Below are 21,808 nucleotides of genomic sequence, written 5' to 3'. Positions count from 1 at the left end.
GAGGAGTCAGAGTGATCATGGACAAAATGCTGTGATTGGATAAGAGATAAGAGGTTGCACTCAAGAGATAAGGTGTAAATGGAGAAGAGAACTAGGGACAGAACTCTGAGGGACCCAACAGAGGGGGAAGAGGAATCGTTAATGGGAAGGGAAACTGAACTATCTTCTGAAGTGGCTGGAGAGTGAGGAAGAGAACCAAGAAAGCACTAAAGCCAGGAAAGACCAAGGCAAAGAGAGAACAGCTGTGTCACAGCAGATAGCAAAAGAGACAGAAGATCATCTTAGGCTAAAATGGGACTACAGGGATTCCAGGTAGGATCAAAGGAGATTAAGGGGAAAGTAGACAGTAAAGGGAGGTTGGAGATGGAGACAAGTGGAGTTAAGAGGTTTTCTTTTCAGGGAAACTGGAGTGATTTTGAAAGCTATAGAAAGAAGCCAGGTAAGTAAAGATGACCATGCAGGAAGAGAAAGAGAAGCTGCAGTTTCTAGATCCACTAATAGTTAATGCACCACTAAAGGATTTATTAGGCATGCTAGATATAAAGTGCAGCTAATTTTGTGTTATTCACTTCAAAAAACAAACTTTGTGGCCTTTCGTTGAAACGTCAAGTTTTGCCTGAGAAGTGAGCCTGCTCATATGCTACATTTGAGAGGCAAGAAACAATGGACAGCATATGACGAACGTTATACTGCACTGACAAGTATCACTGTGTGATATTCACTGAACTATCCCGCTCCATTTGTCATGTTTAATATGTTGGTGCAACAACTATAAATATGTGGTTGCTACACAAGTATCATTAGTCATTTTAATATAAGACTGAAAATATATAAGCACAATACATCTTTTAATGCAGCCTGAGGGGTCCTTTATTGTGGAAGCTGGGGTGAATTTTAGTGCTGTGACGGGTCAGACTGACAGCCTTAGTGAGTAAACTGTTTTAGATACTCTGAAGGACAGATGATTGCAGTGTGTCTCTCTTGACACTGCTCTCACCAATCTGCTTCAACCCTGACTTGGAGAGACCAGCTTTAGGATTTAGTGCTTGATTGCTTTACTGAGATTATCAACAGAAGTGCTCGTTAGTGCTTATTGTTTTTATTGAGTTTGGAGGAAATAAGGAATGTAGGACACTCCCCCCGAAGGGAACTGGAAAGGGAAACCGTTTCAGTGGGAAGTGGAAATTCCAATTTCACGTAGGTCAATGTAGATGGTAACAACTCTCGGTCACCACACAGCTGCACTGATTTTCAAACTGATAACCTAGAGGTGAGAGGCTCTCTATTCCCTTATTAACCTCCCGACTAACCGGCCTTACTGTAGTGTGATAGGACATCCCATGCTCACGTTGGTATCAATATGGGTACTTTGGGGAGAGGGATAGCTCAGTGGTTTGAGCATTGGCCTACTAAACCCAGGGTTATGAGTTCAATCCTTGAGGGGGCCATTTAGGGATCTGGGGCAAAAATTGGGGATTGGTCCCACTTTGAACAGGGGGTTGGACTGGATGACCTCCTGAGGTCCCTTCCAACCCTGATATTCTATGATTCTATGGCATTGCATGATTTGCCTTCTCTGGACCAAGAAACATTTGAACATAGTCACCCTGCTTTCAGTAGATTGGTTTAAGTTGAGAAGTTATGACTTGACTCCCAGCTGCCCCAAAGTTCAGCAGTGTGCTTGAGACCATCTGTAAAGTTAACCTTATGTTAGGGAGGGGAAAATGGACCATAGTGGAGTGAGTGTACTGGCCACCGGCAAAAAATTTGGCCTGATGACTTAAATGTGCTGAGGTGTTATAACCTGGATATTCCACTGTAAGAATCTGATAAAGTCCTTTCCTTAAAGCCTCTCAGTAGTGGCTTATCTTTAATTCTCCTTCCATGTATTACTCCACAGTCTAATCCAGATAATCAATTACAAATTCATATTAACTGAAAGCTGCTGAAAGAGCAGAGCAGGCTTTGTATATAAACAATGAAATGGTTAAATCTTATGAACCCAGTTTGAATTCATTCAGGAACTGTATAGTGAATACTCTACCCCTTATTCCTATGTGTCTAAGGTTGAAAGTGGTTCTCAGTAAATGGATCTCTCATGACACAATGGTAAACTTCCTTTGTATTTTTATTTTTCATTGAATCACAGTAACATCCTTAGTACCATTACTGAATTCATATAATAGTACTGGAGTTTCCACTAATTTGACTCAGAATTATCATATTAATGAGTAATGTTGTCTAGCAATTCAAATTGTAATACAGAATGACAGAAAACTCTAAATATAATAAAAGGTTCATATCTTATCAGGACAGGCAGTCTTTTCCCACATTTTGGCCAATTTCCAGTAGTACCTCTGAGCTGACTTGTTGGAAACCCAGTATAAGGGGAAGAAGTAATCTTTGGAATGGGTTTTTTGGCAAAATTCCTGTTTTTCTGCTTGGTTTATTGTTCCTGGTGATGCTGTCAGTGAAAACTTTTCCCCCATCAGACAACTTTTAGAATTAGTGGTCCAAAATGTTTTTTTATTTTATCAAACTAAAGTCAGATTTATTCTGCATGTACATTTCCATGTTAACCATAAATAATTTGTGTGTTTTGTGACTTGACAGCAGTTGATTTGCTTTGGCTTCGATATTAATCATTCCGCAGTACACAGTGTCAAAATTATTAAAAATTTCCAATGCGCACATGCTTATTTTACTAATCATTAATAGGTATTAATGTCTTAGATTCAAATGCTTCACATGCTGATTACTCTAGAATGTTTGGTTTTAAAGTCACAAGAGTCCAGATCCTCAAAAGTATTTCAGTAACTAACTCCCATTGATTTCAAACCATTGAGGAGCTGAGCCAAAGCCACTTGGGCGCTGTCACAAATAAACTACATTGCTACACATTGTAGCAGATCCTCAGCTTGTGTAAATTGCCATAGCTTCACTGAATTCAGTGGTGGATGGGTATTTACACCAGCTGAGGATTTGCTGTTGAGTCTTAGGCTTTCAGTGGAGCTATACCAATTTACACCAGCTGAGGATCTGGCCCCAATGTGGTAGTAGAACAGGGCTTCCTGTATGCACAATTGATAATGTGATGTTTACACATAACTGCAGTGACATGTAATGCAAGTTTTATGTCTTGAGTTTACAAGCATTACAGAGGCAAAAATATCGTTGTCAGCAAATGTCATTGTATTTAGTTAATGGAAAAACCCCCTCACATTAAGTGTTTACATATACAGGGACAAATCCAAAAGTCCCTAATCAGGCAAAGTTTTGCCTGAGTTACATCTCCAGGATTTGATCCTTTGTAATTAAAACATAACGAGTCAATATCTGAAACTGACATCTGCAAAGGAAGAGCTGTGTATTTGCTTAGTATCTGCCAAAAGTATCTTGTCTTTGTTTAGCCAGAAGAAATGACTTGACTTAAAGCCCACTGAAGTATAAAGGGCTAATTTTTAATGTTACTCTGTTTTTTATGAATAGATACAAAAAAAAAAAAGCAATCTTGGATTTTTCTTAAATAAAAGAGAGAGAGAGAGAAAGAAAAACATGCAACTTGAAGCCTAGTGCCTGCAATGCTTGGAAGACATTATGATTAATTTTATACTTGGGTTTCCAGATGTTGGATTGTATCCCAACTTTTAAGGATTTCTAATGTTTAACAGGATATGTGCTGAGTATAGCATTTAACAGAGTTTTCTTTCATAAACCTAGGATCTAGGAGAAAAGGAGAATTCAGGAAAATATTGCAGACTGGGATACAGTTCTTCCAGAAAAAATAGGATGAGCAAAACTGAATTGGTGCCATATTTGTTTAGGAAGACTATGGATAGGCACAAAGTCCCTCATTTGAGCTGTTTGTGCACTGTCCTTTTGGTGCTCGTCTGGACTGGCATCTCACACGCCCAGAAGGATTGTACAGGAGTGGAGTGCCAGCAACTGGAGAACTGTATTGAAGAGGTGCTTGAGCCTGGTGAATGCTGTGCCTCTTGTTTGCAACATGGTTGTACTTGTGAAGGCTACCAGTACTATGACTGTGTCAACGTGGGATTTATGAATGGCAAAGTACCCGAAGGGCAATCTTATTTTGTGGACTTTGGAAGCACTGAATGCTCGTGTCCCAAGGGAGGAGGCAAGATCAGCTGCCAGTTTATGCTTTGCCCTGAGTTGCCCCCAAACTGTATTGATGCTGTGCTACCAGCTGATGGCTGCCCTCAGTGTGGAAGAATAGGCTGCCTCCATGAAGGTCAGAAGTATGTAGCAGGCCACACGTTCCATATTCCTCCGTGCAAGGTTTGCCATTGCCCAAATTCTGGAGGTGAACTGATGTGCTACCAGCTCCCAGACTGTGGGGCATCCACATTAAATCCTCAGAGCCCAACGGATACTGAAGAGAATGAACCAGAGAGGCACTACGACGATCCGTACAGCTATGACCAAGAGGCACCCGAAGGAGATGCCACTCAGGTGGAACCTCCTAAAAAACACAGGAACTCTGCAGCCCATACAGAAGAAGACAGCATTGGCCAAGAACAAAGTGAGGATTATGAGTACCGTGGAATAAGCGTTACTTCCCCACCGTTGACTCAACCTGTTACACACACTAAAGAAGCTGCTGTAGCAGTCAGCGTACACACTCCTACTTCCCACCCTGAACTTAACAGTGCAACGGAACAAGAAGAGGAAAACCGAGACCTAAGCACCACAATGGCACCCACAGTGCAGGTTCTGAGTGAAAAAATAACTGTGACTAGCAGTGCTCCTGAGGAGCAAACAACAGCTATGATGGAGATGCCCACGCAAGTGGTAGAATTGGAGAGAAAATCAAAGGGGAAACAAGGGGAGAGAGGGAGACATGAACAAGAAGGATATGCTCGCCCTAAACCAAGAAAACACATGAGAAAAGATTATAAAGAGCAGGGGGGCAGTATGTCTCCAGCTCTGAAAGAGACAAATGTAACAGTGTCACATGGTCACAGACCTTCCCATGAAAAGCATGGAGGAAATACTTTCCCCAAGGTCAAATTTAGTCCCACAACATCCCCTCCCATTGCTCTGAATGAAGACCGTAGTCAGGCATCCCAAAAGCAGTCACAGACGCTTTATCATTACCAACCTGAAGAAGACAGAGACCCCAATTCTATTCATGCTGCTTCCAGGTTACCAGAAGGTAAGGCCTCTTTTTATTTACAGTATAGATGTTTTGTTGATATTGAATTATTATACAAAAATGGCCCAGAAACATTGTTCTGTCCTTCTCACTGATACACACGTGCATGAAATCAAATAAACCTCCAATCTTCTTTTGTCTTTCTAAAAGAAGCAAGGATTGTTACCTTTTTAATTTGGCAGAATAGGTAGACTTCTACTGTTGTTTGCCTTACTTTAATTTCAGAGACTGTGGACAATGTTTTCTGGTATTTCAACTGCATTTCAGATTAGGCATTGTTCATATACAGCCCTTTCCCTTACCCCACTCATTACTGATGTTGAAATGACTTACTATGCAGAGAAGGAATCAGACATAGCTGGCTATTTGCCTGATTTGATTATCCACCTAAACAAAATCTTAGCTTTGACCATATTGACAAAAATCAATTGTTCTAGTGTTCCTAAAAGACAAAGTAGGTATTAATACAAAGAAGTATTTACAGTAGTTGCTGTATGTGATGCTAAATTTTTAAATGTTGTCTAAACCTATTAATGCAAGAACTTCATAAATACTCTAGAATACATTGCCACGGAAGGAAGTAGTTGGAAGCAAAAGAAATACTGCATCTTTCTTGTCGTTTTTGGGCTAGAAGTTTTGTATTTTTGATCAGGGCTGGCAAGAGCACGTATTTCCTCTTTGCCTCTGGGTTCCTTTTGACATCTGTAATAAACATTGATTATAAGCTTTATGCAGTGCTCATTACAGTAATGAATGCAGACTCCACTGCTGCAGATCAGTATGAGTGCATCTCACATTTCTGATTAATTTTTCATCAAATCAAACGTAACATCATTTTTTTCATGGTGTGGCACCAAATATTCTCATGATGGTTTTTAATGTTACATTTCTTTTTCTTGTAAAATATCTGCAGTTCATATAGAGAATGCTCATTAATGTGGGCCATGGTTTTCTTCACATGTCATCCAGGTAACATGCTGAACCACCTGGTCCCACTCTGATAAGAGGGGAACTGAGTTCAGATCTAGATCCTGGGTTGAAACAGACATTATGGCACCTGTCCAAAATAAACTATATACAGGATACATGAATGGGCATGGTAGCCTCTCCCTTTCCTGCCAATCTGAGAACCCAAGTACTTGCATTTTTCCTTTGTTTTTATTGCAAATGCTGATTTAATTGGCTTAATCAGAGTGGGACCTTGTGTTTTCAAACTTAGAATAATATCCTGAACAACAGCAGTAGGCCAAAGGTCTTGTTCTGTATAAAAATCTATACATTGACACCATGGATAAACACTTCAAGTGGCTAAGTAAACATAACACCTACAGAAGTGAATGCTTAGTACATAGCAGCAGGGTAATATGCAAATTTTTAAAGGCACATCATTAACTTCTGACTTTAAAAAATGATTTTGAAAGTCACTTCAGGTACTGATCCTGGGCCTACCTCCCAGTGCTTTGGATTTACAATCTCATTGTCTTTTTCTTTTCTTTTAAACATTTTTCTGAAAGATCAGAACGCACATGGGAAACTAGATGTGACCCTCTGGGGGAAGCGAGAAACTGCCTGTACAAGAAGTACTGGCCACTTTGCAAATTAAAGATTGGGGAAGTGGAGTGCAAAGTGGAGAAAGAACAAAAACATTAATTATTTATTAGTTTGGGATGAACTGTATAAGTCACTCCCAGCCAATGTAGCCATCCAAAAATTCATGCCAATAAAACTGACACACCACCCCACACTATCATGTATTCTTTTGATAATGTTCATCAGTATAATACATTTTTTTTTCCTCTTCCTCTCCGTCGTCTTGCCAACACATCCCAGATATTATGGGTCTGAATCTCCAATGTTCTTCTACCTTGTGTAGCCAGGTCTGTCTGTGTAAAGTGGAGTAACACACTATCTGATCTTAATGGTAGCCTCTTTGAACAGATGTAAATGATCATACAAGGTGCAAGGCCTTTAGAAATCAGACCCTACTGTTCAGAGATTTCTGATAATAAACAGGGGACATAATCCCAACTCCCGCTCAAGTTTCTTTGACAATTTAGTGTCATACTTTTGTGCACAGCTACAGGATCTAGGTTTAAAACCCAGCCACTGCGTTTCTTCCATCTCACTCAAAGGAGTTGTAATGGATTGATGACTTTAGTGTTCGTGTTATGCTTTATCCTTGGATCTGAATACAAATGCCCCATTTTTATGGTTCTGAATGAACATTGGAGCCATTTGATATTTTGTCCCTGGTACAAATCCTTTCTGAAGAAAACCTGAATGTGAATCCTAGTAATAAAACTTCATCTATTATCAAAGTTACTTGTAGCATAAGGCAGGCTCAAACTAAAACTTCAGCAGCAAGTCTTGCTGCACCACAAAGTGATGTTTTGCCAACCCCAAGCCCTGCCTTCAATCTTTCAAAGTCCCTGGAGAGCCAAGAGCCTTACAAATTTAGGTTTGAACCTCTCCACAACATTCCATAAAGAGTCTTGTGTCCACTCCCACCAGAACATCATTCTCCTTTCGTCCTTGTTGCTGTCTTGAGAGAAGTCTCAATGCACACACACACGTACGTACATATGTATGTATCTGGTACCATAGCTGTATGGTTGTCAGCTGCCTGTGGAGGGGTTGTGGACCATAACTGTGGACCATAACTCTCAGGAGGCCAGTGTGGCTAACTACTTCCTCAGGTGATTTTATTTAAACACGTTTCAATAGAATTGGCTGAATTTGAAGCCTGGATGTGGCTGATGAGGGAAATAGTTAATTTGTATGACATGGACAATATGGATATTATGTCAGCAGAGAATTTTCTAACCAAAGTAAGGTACATCCTAGTAGGCCTTGAATATTATGTTCAATGGGGAGGTGGATGGATACCTTGGCCCTTAAATAAATTAGTATTCCTGTCAAGATTTTGCAGTAGAAATATGAAAACCAGTAGTCTTTGTTCACAGCCCTTTCTATTCAGATATAAATGATGCACTTTCATTGTGGTCAGCAGTACTGAATTTGGCTCATGGAGTTGAAGAAGTTGCACAGACCCCATGTTTGCGTCAATAACCGAAGACATTTCCTAAGACCAGTGTTGGGCAAGGCACAGAAGGCCAGCTGTTTCATGTTTTCCCATGATACTAGGTGACAGTAACATATTTCTAAAGACCTATTATAAAGCTGACACTGTCCACAACTGGGAATGTCATTCGTCATGGTTAGGACTAATGTTATTGCCTGGGAACTGGGTTTTTTGTGTGGGTTTCTTTTGTTTCTGTTTTTTGTTTTAACTTGGATGGGTTGTGACTCATGAATATAGCAATGTGTTTTGAGTAATAAAATACATTAGTCCTATATTTTTGGTGATTCTTGAGCTAGACTGGTAAAGAACTTAGCCAGAGCTTGAAAGAAAATTGAATTTTGCATGGGGGTATAGAATGGAAACTTGAATTTGTTAGGTAGACTTCTAAATTGTAAATTTAGTATAATCTGCCAGAACTGTCAGCTAATCTTTGCCTTTTCCCAGAAATCAAAATATATTATGCTGACTGCACCAATCAGATAATCTTGTTTTGAAGGGTCAATTTAAAAACTAGGGAGACAGATTAGCTGATTCCAAATTAGCTGCCACTGAAATCCATGAATAAAGCAGTGCAACAAATACACTCACTTCTGGAGAGATTCTGATTCCCACGTGGATTTTTATGGAACCTGAGCCCTATATGGATTTATCTGAAATTTCTAAGTCTCCCATAGATAGGGCCAGATTCTCAGCTGGTGTAAATTGGCCTAGTTCCACTGAGGTGAGGATGTGGCCCATAGACTCTTGAGGAGTTTAGAAATCACTGGATTTATTGATAGCAGAGTCCTTCCATATCTCTTCCAGCACATATGCAAACGTTTCACCAAAACCACATCACAGCTCTCTTCAGATATAATCCCTCCCCAAACCACACCACCTACAGAAAGCTATACTTCCTCCTGGGCACTTCTACACCGCACAGGGACTCTTCTGAAACATCTAATGCCCCAGTGGGGACTCCTTTGAAATCCTTAGAATTACCTTAGTTAAAGAACTTTTTAAGGAGGCTTTGTCTTTGCACAGGGACTCTTCTGAAACATCTAATGCCCCAGTGGGGACTCCTTTGAAATCCTTAGAATTACCTTAGTTAAAGAACTTTTTAAGGAGGCTTTGTCTTTATAGACCTACTGGAGTTGAATCTGCTGGGCTGAAAGATTTTAAGATGGCTGTCTGCTTTATCAAACACTGAAGAAATTTTGGTGTCCTATGAGAAGGAGATTGAGATATGCTGATTAACACAGCTGAGTTTACCCACTTTTCATTTGGGGAATTAGGTTAATTTATCCACTTCTTTTAATCACTACACCACTGGTGGAGAGTAAATGGTTCCATATGGCAGGAATGCCAGTACTTTCCCTTGACAGCACCACAGAAACTAAGGAAATTCCTAGATGAGAAACTTGAGGGTCAAGTTAAAGTTTTTAAAATTTGTGTTAACCACTTAAAGAGAATTTTTTAAAAGAAGCAATAGACCTAGAAAACTCAGAAAATGTATAGAATTTTTAACAAAAAAAATAGAAAAATATGGAAATATTATTAAGGAAACACCAGATAAATTTAACCTTTAGTCTGCCACCTACAAAAGGTAGAGTTATGTCTAGAACAAGTATTACAGCTAGTTGGCATCTTAAATACAACATATCTTAGTGGCTGGGAACATCTCAATTCTCTATATGGTTTGCCTACGTATTTAAAGACATTGTGAACATTGTTACCAAAGTCCCAATCATTTTACATAGCAAGTTACTCACAGTTCAAGATCTCCATCCATCACAGGGAGCCCTGATGAACCAAATAACAAAATACTGCACTGACATATAAATACCCATTGTCTATCATGGGAGGAAAGGAAATCCTAAATTAGGAACGTGGGATGGAGACTGGATAGCAGAGGCCTGAATCACCAATACCCTATACTCAGGATATTTATTTACTCTGAAACAAAGTTAGTGTAAAATCCTATTATTCTGATTTTGTAATATTATATATCCACCTTGCACTGTGTAAACGATTACCCAAGGTGAAGGTTAACGATGAATTGTGTCTTGTATTAAGACGGTGGGATAGAAGTTGGTCAGACTTGGGTGTATATATGAATGTGTAGTATGTATTTTTTTTCAAGTTTGTTCTTAACTAAAATATCCCATCTTCACAGTCTACATATTTGTTTGTTCAAAGGTGTAACCTTAATGTCAACTGATTTATTTTTTTTTCTGGGAATAATATTTATTTACTTACATCCCTGAGCCACCGAAGTTTACATTAAAAAAATTCTCATGCTTACAAGCAAGTCCTGATACAAATATATTCTTGGGGCTTTTTCCAAGAGCCCAGAAATTTAAAGGAGGCTTCACAGATACAAATGTTTCTATCAGTTGCAGGACAGTGTGTAAAGATGATGGAAATAAGTCTTCACAAGTTGAAAGCATTTGGTGATCTTTCTGTTCTTCCTATTAACAGGCTCCAAATAACAGAATTCAGTGATGGTTGGTTTCCTGATGCCTTTGGTTAAAATTTTGGCTTCACTACTTACATTTTTTAGGTCTCAGTTTGGTTTTATATGTAGTTTACTTTTCATGTCCTGAATCACAGCAGCCTCAAATGTAATCTCAGTAAGTACCATTGGTGGAAATAATGTGGCCTATCTTGTAATTTGCTGGTCAGAAACATTCTGTTTTTGGTTTGATGCGTGTTCTTTTTTCACACTTCAGTTGTTCATCTTTCTTTTAGTCTGAAATTTTGGTTTGAGAACACAGTGTCCCTTCTGCACGATGAATAGTATTTGGCCACAGGGTGGAAGTGCATGGTCCTAGCTCTCTGTAGCTTCATACTTGAGCCATTTTGTATCCTATTTCAAAAGCATTCCTGTCCTAATTTTCTGTGGTAAGACCACAGTGATATCGATTGGCCTAAAGTACTAACTGTAGCATGCAGACAAACCAACTGCAAACGTATATAATAATATAAGATGTAACATTGCATTACATCTGTGATTCGTTAGCCGGCATCTTTTAGGAGATAAGTTACTGCATGTAATTGATGGGATTTTTATCCATGTGGTTGTCATTTAACTCTGTATGCTAATTTATTGGTATACTGGTTCCATGTTACTGGGAGATTTTGGTTAGTAAACTAAAGATCATTGTAAAGAACAAAGAGATTTATTGAATACCATACAACATTAGTGAGACAAAGTGGGTGAGGTAATATCTTTTATTGGACCAACTTCTGTTCGTGAGAGAGACAAGCTTTCGAGCCTACACAGAGCTCTTCTTCTGTGGAAGGTCAAAAGTTTGTTTCTCTCACCAACAGAGGCTGGTCTAATAAAAGAGGTTATCTCACCCACCTTGTCTCTCTAATATCCTGGGACCAACATGGCTACAACAACACTGCATATATACAGCATTGCCAGTTATCCACCAGGAAAGGTATCATAACTCTCAAAATATCCTGACACTGTATAATGCATCTGTGGACTCATTCATAGAGAACCACGTGGTATTAGTGGAGAACCCAGAACCTTTGGTTCCATAAACACAGGCCTGGAATGCTTGAGCTAAATAAGGTCTTTTAGCTGTTGTAAGTCATAGGGTTTTTAATCCTTTGTAGCTCTTTTTGCTCACTAGAGGGCAGCAGTAGACATACACTTGTGTTTATAGGGGGATATCATCTGTTTTTGTGAGTGTGAAACCAAAATCCTAGTCAGGAGATAATTCCAGGATATTATACTAGCCTCAACCAATGGAGACGAAATGTGCTTTAGGAGTCTGATAGTCAGGGGCCCTATTTCTAGCTCAGTCATTAACTTACTACATGATCTTAGGCAATTCTCTGTACCTCAGTTTTCCCATTTGCAAAGCAATCATAATGACACCACGTTTGGAGTGGTGCAAATACTCTGATAGCCTGAGGTGAAAAACTTTCTGAAAGTGCAAAATATTATTACTACTTGCCCACCTTCAAAGAGTCTGTTACTGTTTTGCTTTCTATCCTGTTGTTTCTTTAAATTCTTGTCTATGCTGCTGCCGCTTCTCTCCTGGATTTTTTTTTTACTCATCTCTGCGTACGTTGTGTCTCCTTAGTCTATATTCATAATCCATTCTTTCTTCAGCAGTCTGTTAGACCTTCTGAAGTTCCCACATCAAATGCTAATTAGTGCCTTCCGGAAGGCTTTCTTGGGAACATTGAGACTAAAATACAAGTAACTACTCAGCTCAGAAACTATAAATTAATTACTCAATCACTTTTACAAATAGCAGGGAGGAGGAAAACAGATTTTCTTTAGCCTGTATCCTGCACAAAACATTTAACACTGATCTAGTGCTGTAAGTTACTGTGATAGTAACCCCCACCAAAAGTGTTAACTGTCTCCTCTTCTTGCCACATTTCCTGTTTCCTCTTCCTTCAAAAGTTATGTATGCGGAAAAGAGGGATAAACCATCTTAAAAGCTATTGCTGTCAAGTTTTATTACTATTTTCCCAGTCATGTCCATTTGTCTGCTTTCTGCCATTAGAGTGCTGGTTTTTGAATAAATGTAGCTCAGGTAGCAAACACCCTTGTTGTGAATGTTTTACAGTATTCTTTTTTGTTTTGACAGTCTGCATAGCAACTTTGCATCCAGCTGGAACCAGGATCTTTCAGACCATGTGCATGTCTCCATTTTAACCTCTCCCCACCTAATTATGGATGAATTTATTGTCATTCCTAAAAATTTAACGATCGAACATAAGAACGACCATTCTAGGTCAGACCAATGGTCCATCTAGCCCAGTATCCTGTCTTCCAACAGTGGCCAATGCAGCATGCTTCAGATGGAATAAACAGAATAGGTACTCATCAAGTGACCCATCATCCCCTGTCGCCCATTCCCAGCTTCTGGCAAACAGAGGCTAGGAACAAAAATAGTTGATGTCCATCTGTAGAAAACTGCACAAGGTAAATATTTGTAAGGCAAGACCTTGGGATGAAAACAGCATGCATTGTACACAAATTTTGGCCAGTTATGAAATACTAGCAAGTGCCTTCAGGATAATACTGGGATAGAAAAGGTGGAAGAGAGGGGCTGGTGGAGAAGATGTTAAAAATCAAGAAGAAAGATGGATTAGGCCTTCATAGCTAGAGCCCTGCCAATCTGTGGCTAACCTGTGGATCATTTCTGCGGATCGGGGATTGAATGCAGATACAAATTTTGTATCTGTGCAGGGTTCTATTCATAGCTAAAGAGGGTGGGGTTGGGGGAGGAGAAATAGATGATATAAAATAAAGTCTGCAACAAAACCTTCATGAAAGTTTTTTATAAATATACAAACCTAACATTTATAGTGCTAATGCATAGAACTAGCAGTTAATAAGATTGAGCAGAAGTGAGTGAATACTACAGAAAAGGTTCTGCAAATATGAAATCTAATATTGTAACCAATTTGCTTCACTGAATACCAGATCATACTTAGGGAATGAAACGTTAGCATTTACATTAACTACTTTGGGCCTAATTCTACAATCTTTGATCACTCAAAATTCTCAATGATTAGGAGGACTTCAAGGTTGAGCTCTTAATTATGAAAACTAAGGAACACAACTTCTTATAAAAAGAATCAAAATCTGCAGGCTAGATCTTCAACTGGTATAAATCAATATAACTCCATGGGGCTGTGATTTCAAACAGTTATTTCTCAGATTAGTTAGGATTTTGAGATGAGTTGCCAAGTAAGGTCATTGAAGAAAATATCATCAATGCGTTTAAGAGACAGGTCGACATATTTATAGAGAGGAAATTAGATTGAGATACTATAAAATTAGAGGAGGACTAAAAGGAGGGCAGGCACGTTGGTCTAAGTGGTGGTCAAAAATGTATGTTGATGATTTAAGAGAGAACTGGATGCAGTTAGCAGGGGAAAAGGAAACACATTTTCCAATGCAAAAATGCCATATACTGTAACTATTAGCTGTTCCTGTGGTTTCAGTTAGTGCATAGTTCTATTTTTCCTGCACCTCTCCTTAGAATCTTGCCTTAGTTCTTCTACTACAGATACCCCAATGTAGAGGAGTGCCCAGGGAGTATAAAGTATAGCGAACTTCTACGCAAACCCTCTCCACAGCACAGGAGTTGAGGTGGAGCAGATGATTTTAATTTCTTTTTGTTAGATGCTCTTTTGCCTTGTGACCCATGAGATGAATCAGTCTTTCCACCTCCATCTCTCTAATGCCACGTTTCCTGCTCTGTTATAGTCTGTTTCAATGACAGAGGCCTCTTTCTCAGTGGTTTTTTTAATGTCATCTGTTGTCCTCCTCTTTTCCCTCTTCCACCAGGTAGTATCTAATCAAGAACTTGTCTAGGAATAGAGTTTTTTGGCATCCATACAGTGTGTCCAAACCACTCTACTCTCTTGTCTCTACTGTCTGCTGGCCAGTCCTTTGTAACACAGCAGGGTCGGTTACCAATGGATACTAAGTGTTCTTTGCAAGCATCTCTGATGGAATGCATTTAGTTTCCTGTTGTGGGTTTATAGCATTTGCCAAGTTTCAGAAGCATATAACAATGTGGGTATCACAATAGCATTGTATAATCATAGAATTATAGGACTGGAAGGGACCTTGAGAGGTCATCTAGTTCAGTCCCCTGCACTCATGGCAGGACTAAGTATTATCTAGACCATTCCTGACAGGTGTTTGTCTAACCTGCTCTTAAAAATCTCCAATGAAGAAGATTCCACAACCTTCCTAGGAAATTTATTCCAGTGCTTAACCACTCTGACAATTAGGAAGTTTTTTCCTAATGTCCAACTAAAACCTCCCTTGCTGCAATTTAAGCCCATTGCTTCTTGTCATATCCTCAGAGGTTTAAAAAGAACCATTTTCTCTCTCCTTGTAACAACCTTTTACATACTTGAAAACTATTATCATGTCCCCCTCTCAGTCTTCTCTTTTCCAGACTAAACAAACCCATGTTTTTCAATCTTCCCTCATGGGTCATGTTTTCTAGACCTTTAATCATTTTTGTTGTTCTTCTCCAATTTGTCCACATCCTTCCTGAAATGTGGCGCCCAGACCTGGACATAATACTCCAGTTGAGGCCTAATAAGTGCAGAGTAGAGCAGAAGAATTACTTCTCATGTCTTGCTTACAACACTCCTGCTAATACATCCCAGAATGATGTTTGCTTTTTTTGCAATAGTGTTATGCTCTTAACTCATATTTAGCTTGTGGTCCACTATGACCCCCCATATCCCTTTCTGCAGTACTCCATCCTAGGCAGTCATTTCTGATTTTGTATGTGTGCAACTATTGTTCCTTCCTAAATGGAGTACTTTGCATTTGTCATTATTGAATTTCATACTATTTACTGCAGACCATTTCTCCAGTTTGTCCAAATCATTTTGAATTTTAATCCTATCCTCCAAAGCACTTGCAACCCCTCCAAGCTTGGTATCATCACTAGGGGAGGGATAGCTCAGTGGTTTGAGCATTGGCCTACTAAACCCAGGGTTGTTCAATCCTTGAGGGGGCCATTTATGGATTGGGGCAAAAATTGGGGATTGGCCCTGCTTTGAGCAGGGGGGTTGGACTAGATGACCTCTTGAGGTCCCTTCCAACCCTGATATTCTATGATCTGCTAACTTTATAGGTGTACTCTCTAAGCCATTATCTAAATCATTGATGAAGATATTGAACAGAGCCGGATCCAGAACAAATCCCTGTGGGACCCCACTCATTATGTCCTTCCAGCATGACTGTGAACCACTGATAATTACTCTTTAGGAATGGTTTTCTGACCAGTTTTGTACCCACCTTATAGTAGCTCCATCTAGGTTGCATTTCCCTAGTTTGTTTATGAGAATGTCATGCAAGACCATATCAAAAGGTTTACTAAAGTCAAGATATACCAAGTCTACTGCTTCCCCCTCTTCGCCCCCATCCGTAAGACTTGTTACCCTGTCAAAGAAAGCTATCAGGATGGTTTGACATGATTTGTTCTTGACAGATCCAGGCTGACTGTTACTTATCACCTTATTATCTTCTGGATGTTTGCAAATTGATTGCTTAATTATTTGCTCCATTATCTTTCCGGGTTCAGAAGTTAAGCTGACTGGTCTGTAATTTTCTGGGTTGTCCTTATTTCCCTTTTTATAGATGAGCACCATATTTGCCCTTTTCCAGTCTTCTGGAATCTCTCCTGTCTTCCATGACTTTTCAAAGATAATTGCTAATGGTTCAGATATCTCCTCAGACAGCTCCTTGAGTATTCTAGGATGCATTCGTAACTTTATCTTGGTTCTTGTGCAAATTTATTTTTCCAGCTATTTGCCAGTATAGTAAAAGCTCTACTTCCCTTCTCCATTCTTGCTTCCACTGCCTTATGGAGTTTGCCATTGGCACTAATTGTGCTTTCAGGCTATACAAACTTATTACCCAGGCCATATTTTTCACTTTTGGTCACATAAGCACCATCATTGCTGACTCCTCTTTGGACAGTCATGACTTTCGTGAGGAGAAGGAGTAGCCAGAGCTCATTGTGCTCTGGCTACACTCAATTGGCTGATGGTCATTTAGGGACTACTGCCAGGTGGCAAAATTAGAGCAATTCCCAGGCTGCTGTAGACTGTGCTAGGGCAGAGAATCAAGAAGCAGAGTGCAACGGAGAATCTGACCCTGCTTCTTTGTATTTTTGGAGGCAGTAAGACCTAGAATGCAAGTGTCACGATCACTTCTCCTCTTTCCCCTCACTTGCCTTCCCTGCCATATCTGAAAACTGTCCAAGAATGTGAGCAGGGGATGATGGTTGATAACTCTGCCAGTGGCAGGAGAGTAAAAGAAACGGCCTGCCCTGGAATGAAACTCTGCATAGTGGCACACATTAATAAGCCAAGTATTTTAAAGTGTCTGTGCACATGAAAAGATGGCGTAGAATGAAAGCAAAGCAAAATATATCTAAAATGAAATGTGTAGTATTGAATTCATGCATATATATATATATTGGAACTAAAACCTCCATTTCCTAAAGTGAATGTCCTCATTGGGAGAGGCACTGTGACAGCACAAAGAATGATAAAGTTTCTCTACAGTCAATGGGCTAGATCTGCCACATACCACACCTGATTCTGGAGGATGCTAGGAGCTGGGTAAACCCCTAGTGCAAGTGAGAAAAGCTTTAGGGCTGCTTTCAATTGCAATGGCTTCGAACAGGTCACAAAGGCCCATTGTGCTGGCAGAACTCCAGTGCAGTGTGCGCCAGCCATGCTTTTGTCTGGGAAGCAGGGTGACCGAGCAAGCTTTATCCCACCTGTTGGTTCTGACACGGGGCAATCTCCAGCTGTCCTGTTAGGGGTGGTGCAAAGCAGGCTTGGCCTATGCCAGGATCAAGCATGCTCTCTGAATAGCAATCATTTGTGGAAGCTAAAACAGGCAGCACCAAAAGGCATGAAAGATGCTAAGGGTGGATTTTTCAAAAGAGCTCACATTGGCCTAACACTGCTCCCACTGAAGCGAATGGCTAAACTCCCACTGCGTTCAGTGGCTGAGGCCAGGCGCCTTTGACAACCCTGCTGTAGAACTTTAACCACCCAGTTCAGAGCAGGCAAAGTCTAATTTAAATGTGGGGGGTGGAAACCTTTCCAGAGTACGTAGCCAGCCGCTGCAGACACTGCCATCCATTTAATGTAAGTATGCAGTGTTGTCAGCATCCAAAAAGACTCAATTCCTGCCAACAAAAAGTGTTGCCCTTATCTTTGGCTGTCTGGATATCTCACTACGTCATGTGCTGCTAGGCTGTCTGTATTTTGGGTGACTGTAGCAGGCCAGGTGATTATCCAGCAGACTGTTTGCTTTCCAACTGGCCTTGGTCAGACTTTCCCCTCAGAGTTACCTTCAACATGTATTTTAAAACAATAACATTCAATATATTTTGACACCTTCCTCCATCTTTGAATTCAATTTTTATGAATGTTCTCATCTGTTACTGGCTCTGTTCCATTCATCCCATGCTGCCCTTTTTCTGTTTTCTGAACCAGCGTCCCTGGCTCTGTATATAATATTTGAAATGAGTAGGATGTATCATTCGCAGCTTTACCAAAATGCGCTTCGCCCACTGTGATGTGTACTACCCTCACCAGGGGTTGCTTACATTATCAGGCACCCTCTGGTCTCCAGAGCAGTAACCTGTATGGAGAACATGCTGGAGGATTTCCTCCTGGAGATAAGGGTGGTCTAGTGGCTAGGGCCCTAGCCTGGGCATCAGGAGACCGAGGTTCAACTTCCTGCTTTGCCACAGACTACTGGATAACGTTGGGTGAATCACCTAGGGCGTCTTTGCAAAGGTAGGTACCTAAAGATGCAGATAGGTGTCTAGTGGGATTTTCAAAAGCATTGCATTTCAGTAGGAGTTAGGCACATCCCCTGCTTACGTGCTTTTGAAAATGCCATTAGGTGTCTATCTGCATCTTTATGCACCTAAAGATCTGTGAAAATCTGGCCCTCAGTCTGTCAGTGTCCTCTGTAAAACAGGGATCATAGAACTTCCCTGCCTCACAGGGGCATTGAGGATAAAAACATTACAGACTGAGGCATTCAGATACCATGGCAATAGGATCCTACAAGTAACTAATGTGTAAATTAGAAGGTGGAACACACATGCTTGCTTTGTACCTTTTCAGATTCTTTGTAGCCTTACCTTGGTTAAATTTAGTCTCAAGAGCAACTTTTCTCTTAGCTGTCAAGATGATATGATGTGGTCTGACTTGTCATCCATTGGTAGATGTGTACACATTTGTATAGAGTGTATTTTCCTCACTGCAGTTCAGGGAGTGAATATTATTCATTTGGCTGGAGTTTTCTTATAAGGAAACTCACTTTGTGGTATGTGTTTGGTATCATAGGTAATCGCAGGGAATGTCTAAAGAAAAAGTGGATGAGACACAGAATGGAATATTCAGAAGGAAATGGGAAACCTTACTTCTGTGATACCAAAAACCTGCATTCTTCAGTGCAGACTGTCGATGTCATCTAAAAACGCTGCTGCTGATTGGAATTCACCCCTGTGCAAAGGACCCATCGCATTTAGGTTCCTGAGAATTCACACAGGTAGCTAGTGGGATTTTCAGAAGTGCCTAAGCAATTTAGAGGCCTAACTTCCATCTCTTTAGGCACTTTGTAAATCTCATTAGGACCCTAAATAGCTCTTGAAATCTGGTTCCATGCCCCTATTTTGAGGGCTTAACTAGGCCTTCTGCACAAGAGCAGATTTCGTCCATAATGAATACACAATCTGCAAGAGGTGCATTCAGGTTCTAAAGAAAGAAGCATAATTTGAGCTGAAGGTAAAATATGGATAGAAGTAAACTATGCAAATAATGAGAAAATGAAATTTTGTTGCAAGAGCAAAGTGGCCAATTAAAAAGAAAGTATTGGGCTTATCATGTTTCTAGTTTCCTTTTATTCTGCCTTTTTAATATCCATCTATAGTGTGTGTCTCAGAGAGATTTACCTTGATACATATATTTAATAGTATTTAAATATGATTTTCTGCAGTACAGTAGTATTTGGTGTGGTGTATTAAAATCAATCTCTGTGAGATTAAAAATGACCCTGAGAAGAATTCCTTACAAGAGAGACATTAATGTAACTGGTATTTTGTGATGTGAATTTTGTGAGACAATAACTCTTTTTGAACAGTTTCAGATATGTAGGCCAAATAAACCTAATATGTTTAATCATGAAAGGCGCTGTAATTCCATTACCCTGGGCCTGTCAGAGAGCAATATATCATACCTCTTAGGGATTCTTAAGTAACAAGCCAGCAGTAATTGGAATTTTACGAGGGTCCTCAAGTGTGTGCGGGTTTTATGTTTTATTGACTCTCCCCAATGTGTCTGTGTTCTCCCAGAGATGACCAGTTGCTTTCCAGAGCCACCTCGAGAAACCATTGGTGTCGTTCATGGCACTAAGCCAGAGCCCCTAGGGGAAAGAAAAAGTAATTATGTTATCATTAGGAACAGCAAACCTCCACTGCACAGTATCCCCTTTCCTGCTTTTGTCTAGTGGTACTCGGAGCCATTGTTATAGGGCATTAATTCTCTCGGTGTGGAATACAGAGCAGTAGATGTTGGTGTTTGATTTACAGTATGTATTAAATGGCAATGATTCAAAAAAGTTAAAAAAATTGCCTGCATATTTTGCATGAGAGCAAATGAACTTGAAAATAGCAATGCCATAGAATCTCTGGGATTGGGGGTTATTCCCCCTAAACTTTAAATAAAATTCACTGGATGTTACTTTAGAATGTATAAGTGGGACACATTTTGTTCATTTCTTTAGTCCTACAGGAATAATTTCTTTCTTGAATGGCATCTTAAAAATCTTTACCCCTTGAGCAGTGCTTAATTTGTAATGAAAGGGGTGCCAGGGCTCAAGCAATTGGGTGCCGGGGCTCAAACAATTGTTTTTTATTTTCATAACTGATGCGGCAATCCCAGAGGTGCTGGGGCTATGAACTGCCAAGCGTAGAGGTGCCGTGGCAAGCCCTGGCACAAATTAAGTACTGCCCTTGGGAAAGGAACCTTTCTGTAGTAAGGAAAATATATAAATGACAGTAGTCTTCCCCCTGCATTGTTATGTGAAGTGGTTGCTTCTTTTGACTATGTGTTGCAGACCAAAGTGATGCTGACTGTAAATCTAGGGGTTCAGATTTTTTTTTTATCAACATGGTTTTGAATGACTGAGTGCTAAAATAAATGTTTAGGGCTCCAATAACAATGGACTTAAAACATATAAACAGTTTCATAAGAGGGAAGGTTTTCCATCAATGCTTTTTTTATAGAGATGTCATGAAAGTTGGTGGTGTTGCAAACACTGGGCCTGCAGGGTACCAAGCAGATTGAACTTCATTACTTGTGTCTACTTGAGCCACGGTGGGTGGGTAGTTTAGCAAAGAAATGTGTATGTCTTTCTATTAAAATGATTTGAACTGGGGATATCAGTGTGCCCCAAAGATAACAGGTAAGTTAAAGATGCCCATAGCCAGCTTAATTTTGTAGGTAGTTTTTTAAAAAAAAAGTTTTCAAGGAGATGAATGTGTGTAGCTTGTTCATTTCATATTGTTATATATGGTGTCCCCCCCCAGCCCCTATTTGCAGTTCCCTTTCCTCCACTGCTTATCTTATGTTTCAAGTGCATCAGGGGTTGGAGGAATGATTTTCTATGGTTTTGAGTAGCGCTGGAATGAGCATTCCCTAAAGGTTAAAAAAAAACAAAAAACCAGTGTAGCCTATACATTTCTCAGAATTCACTCTGAAGATGCAAGCTAACTATTCTCTCAATGCCAGTTAGCTCGCTTTCCACCTTCTGTTACAGTTTCTATGACTGGTCCAGTGCACCATCTGCATGACCCCTGAACCTTAGATTTGATGTCAGTGACTGTCGGTAGCAAAAAAAAGAAAGAAAGAAAATGCCACTAGTAAGAAGATGACGGGGGTATATCAAAAGAGACAGTAAATGGTAGTGTGCTGGTAAATGATAAGGCCATAATACAGAAATATACTTCTTTGTACAAGTCAGT

The 21,808-nt window shown here is 39.9% G+C and overlaps 1 protein-coding gene across 14 annotated transcripts in view; it reads left to right on the top strand.

Annotated features, from left to right (window-relative positions):
• The window catches only part of FBLN2 (fibulin 2), a 204,068-nt gene that overhangs the window by 43,269 nt on the left and 138,991 nt on the right, over window positions 1–21,808 (top strand). For 11 of the 14 annotated variants that reach the window (XM_037904979.2, XM_037904977.2, XM_043551404.1 and 8 more), the window contains one exon: window positions 3,721–5,176. In XM_037904979.2, the coding sequence (XP_037760907.1) occupies window positions 3,721–5,176 (1,456 nt within the window). Of the gene's footprint in view, window positions 1–92; window positions 313–3,720; window positions 5,177–21,808 lie in introns of those variants that run through there. The other 3 variants (XM_043551405.1, XM_043551406.1, XM_043551397.1) reach the window with 3 other exon arrangements.

Source organism: Chelonia mydas, chromosome 7 (assembly GCF_015237465.2).
Source record: "Chelonia mydas isolate rCheMyd1 chromosome 7, rCheMyd1.pri.v2, whole genome shotgun sequence".
Classification (NCBI taxonomy): Eukaryota; Metazoa; Chordata; order Testudines; family Cheloniidae; genus Chelonia; species Chelonia mydas.
This window is presented reverse-complemented; position numbering and strand designations above follow the sequence as displayed.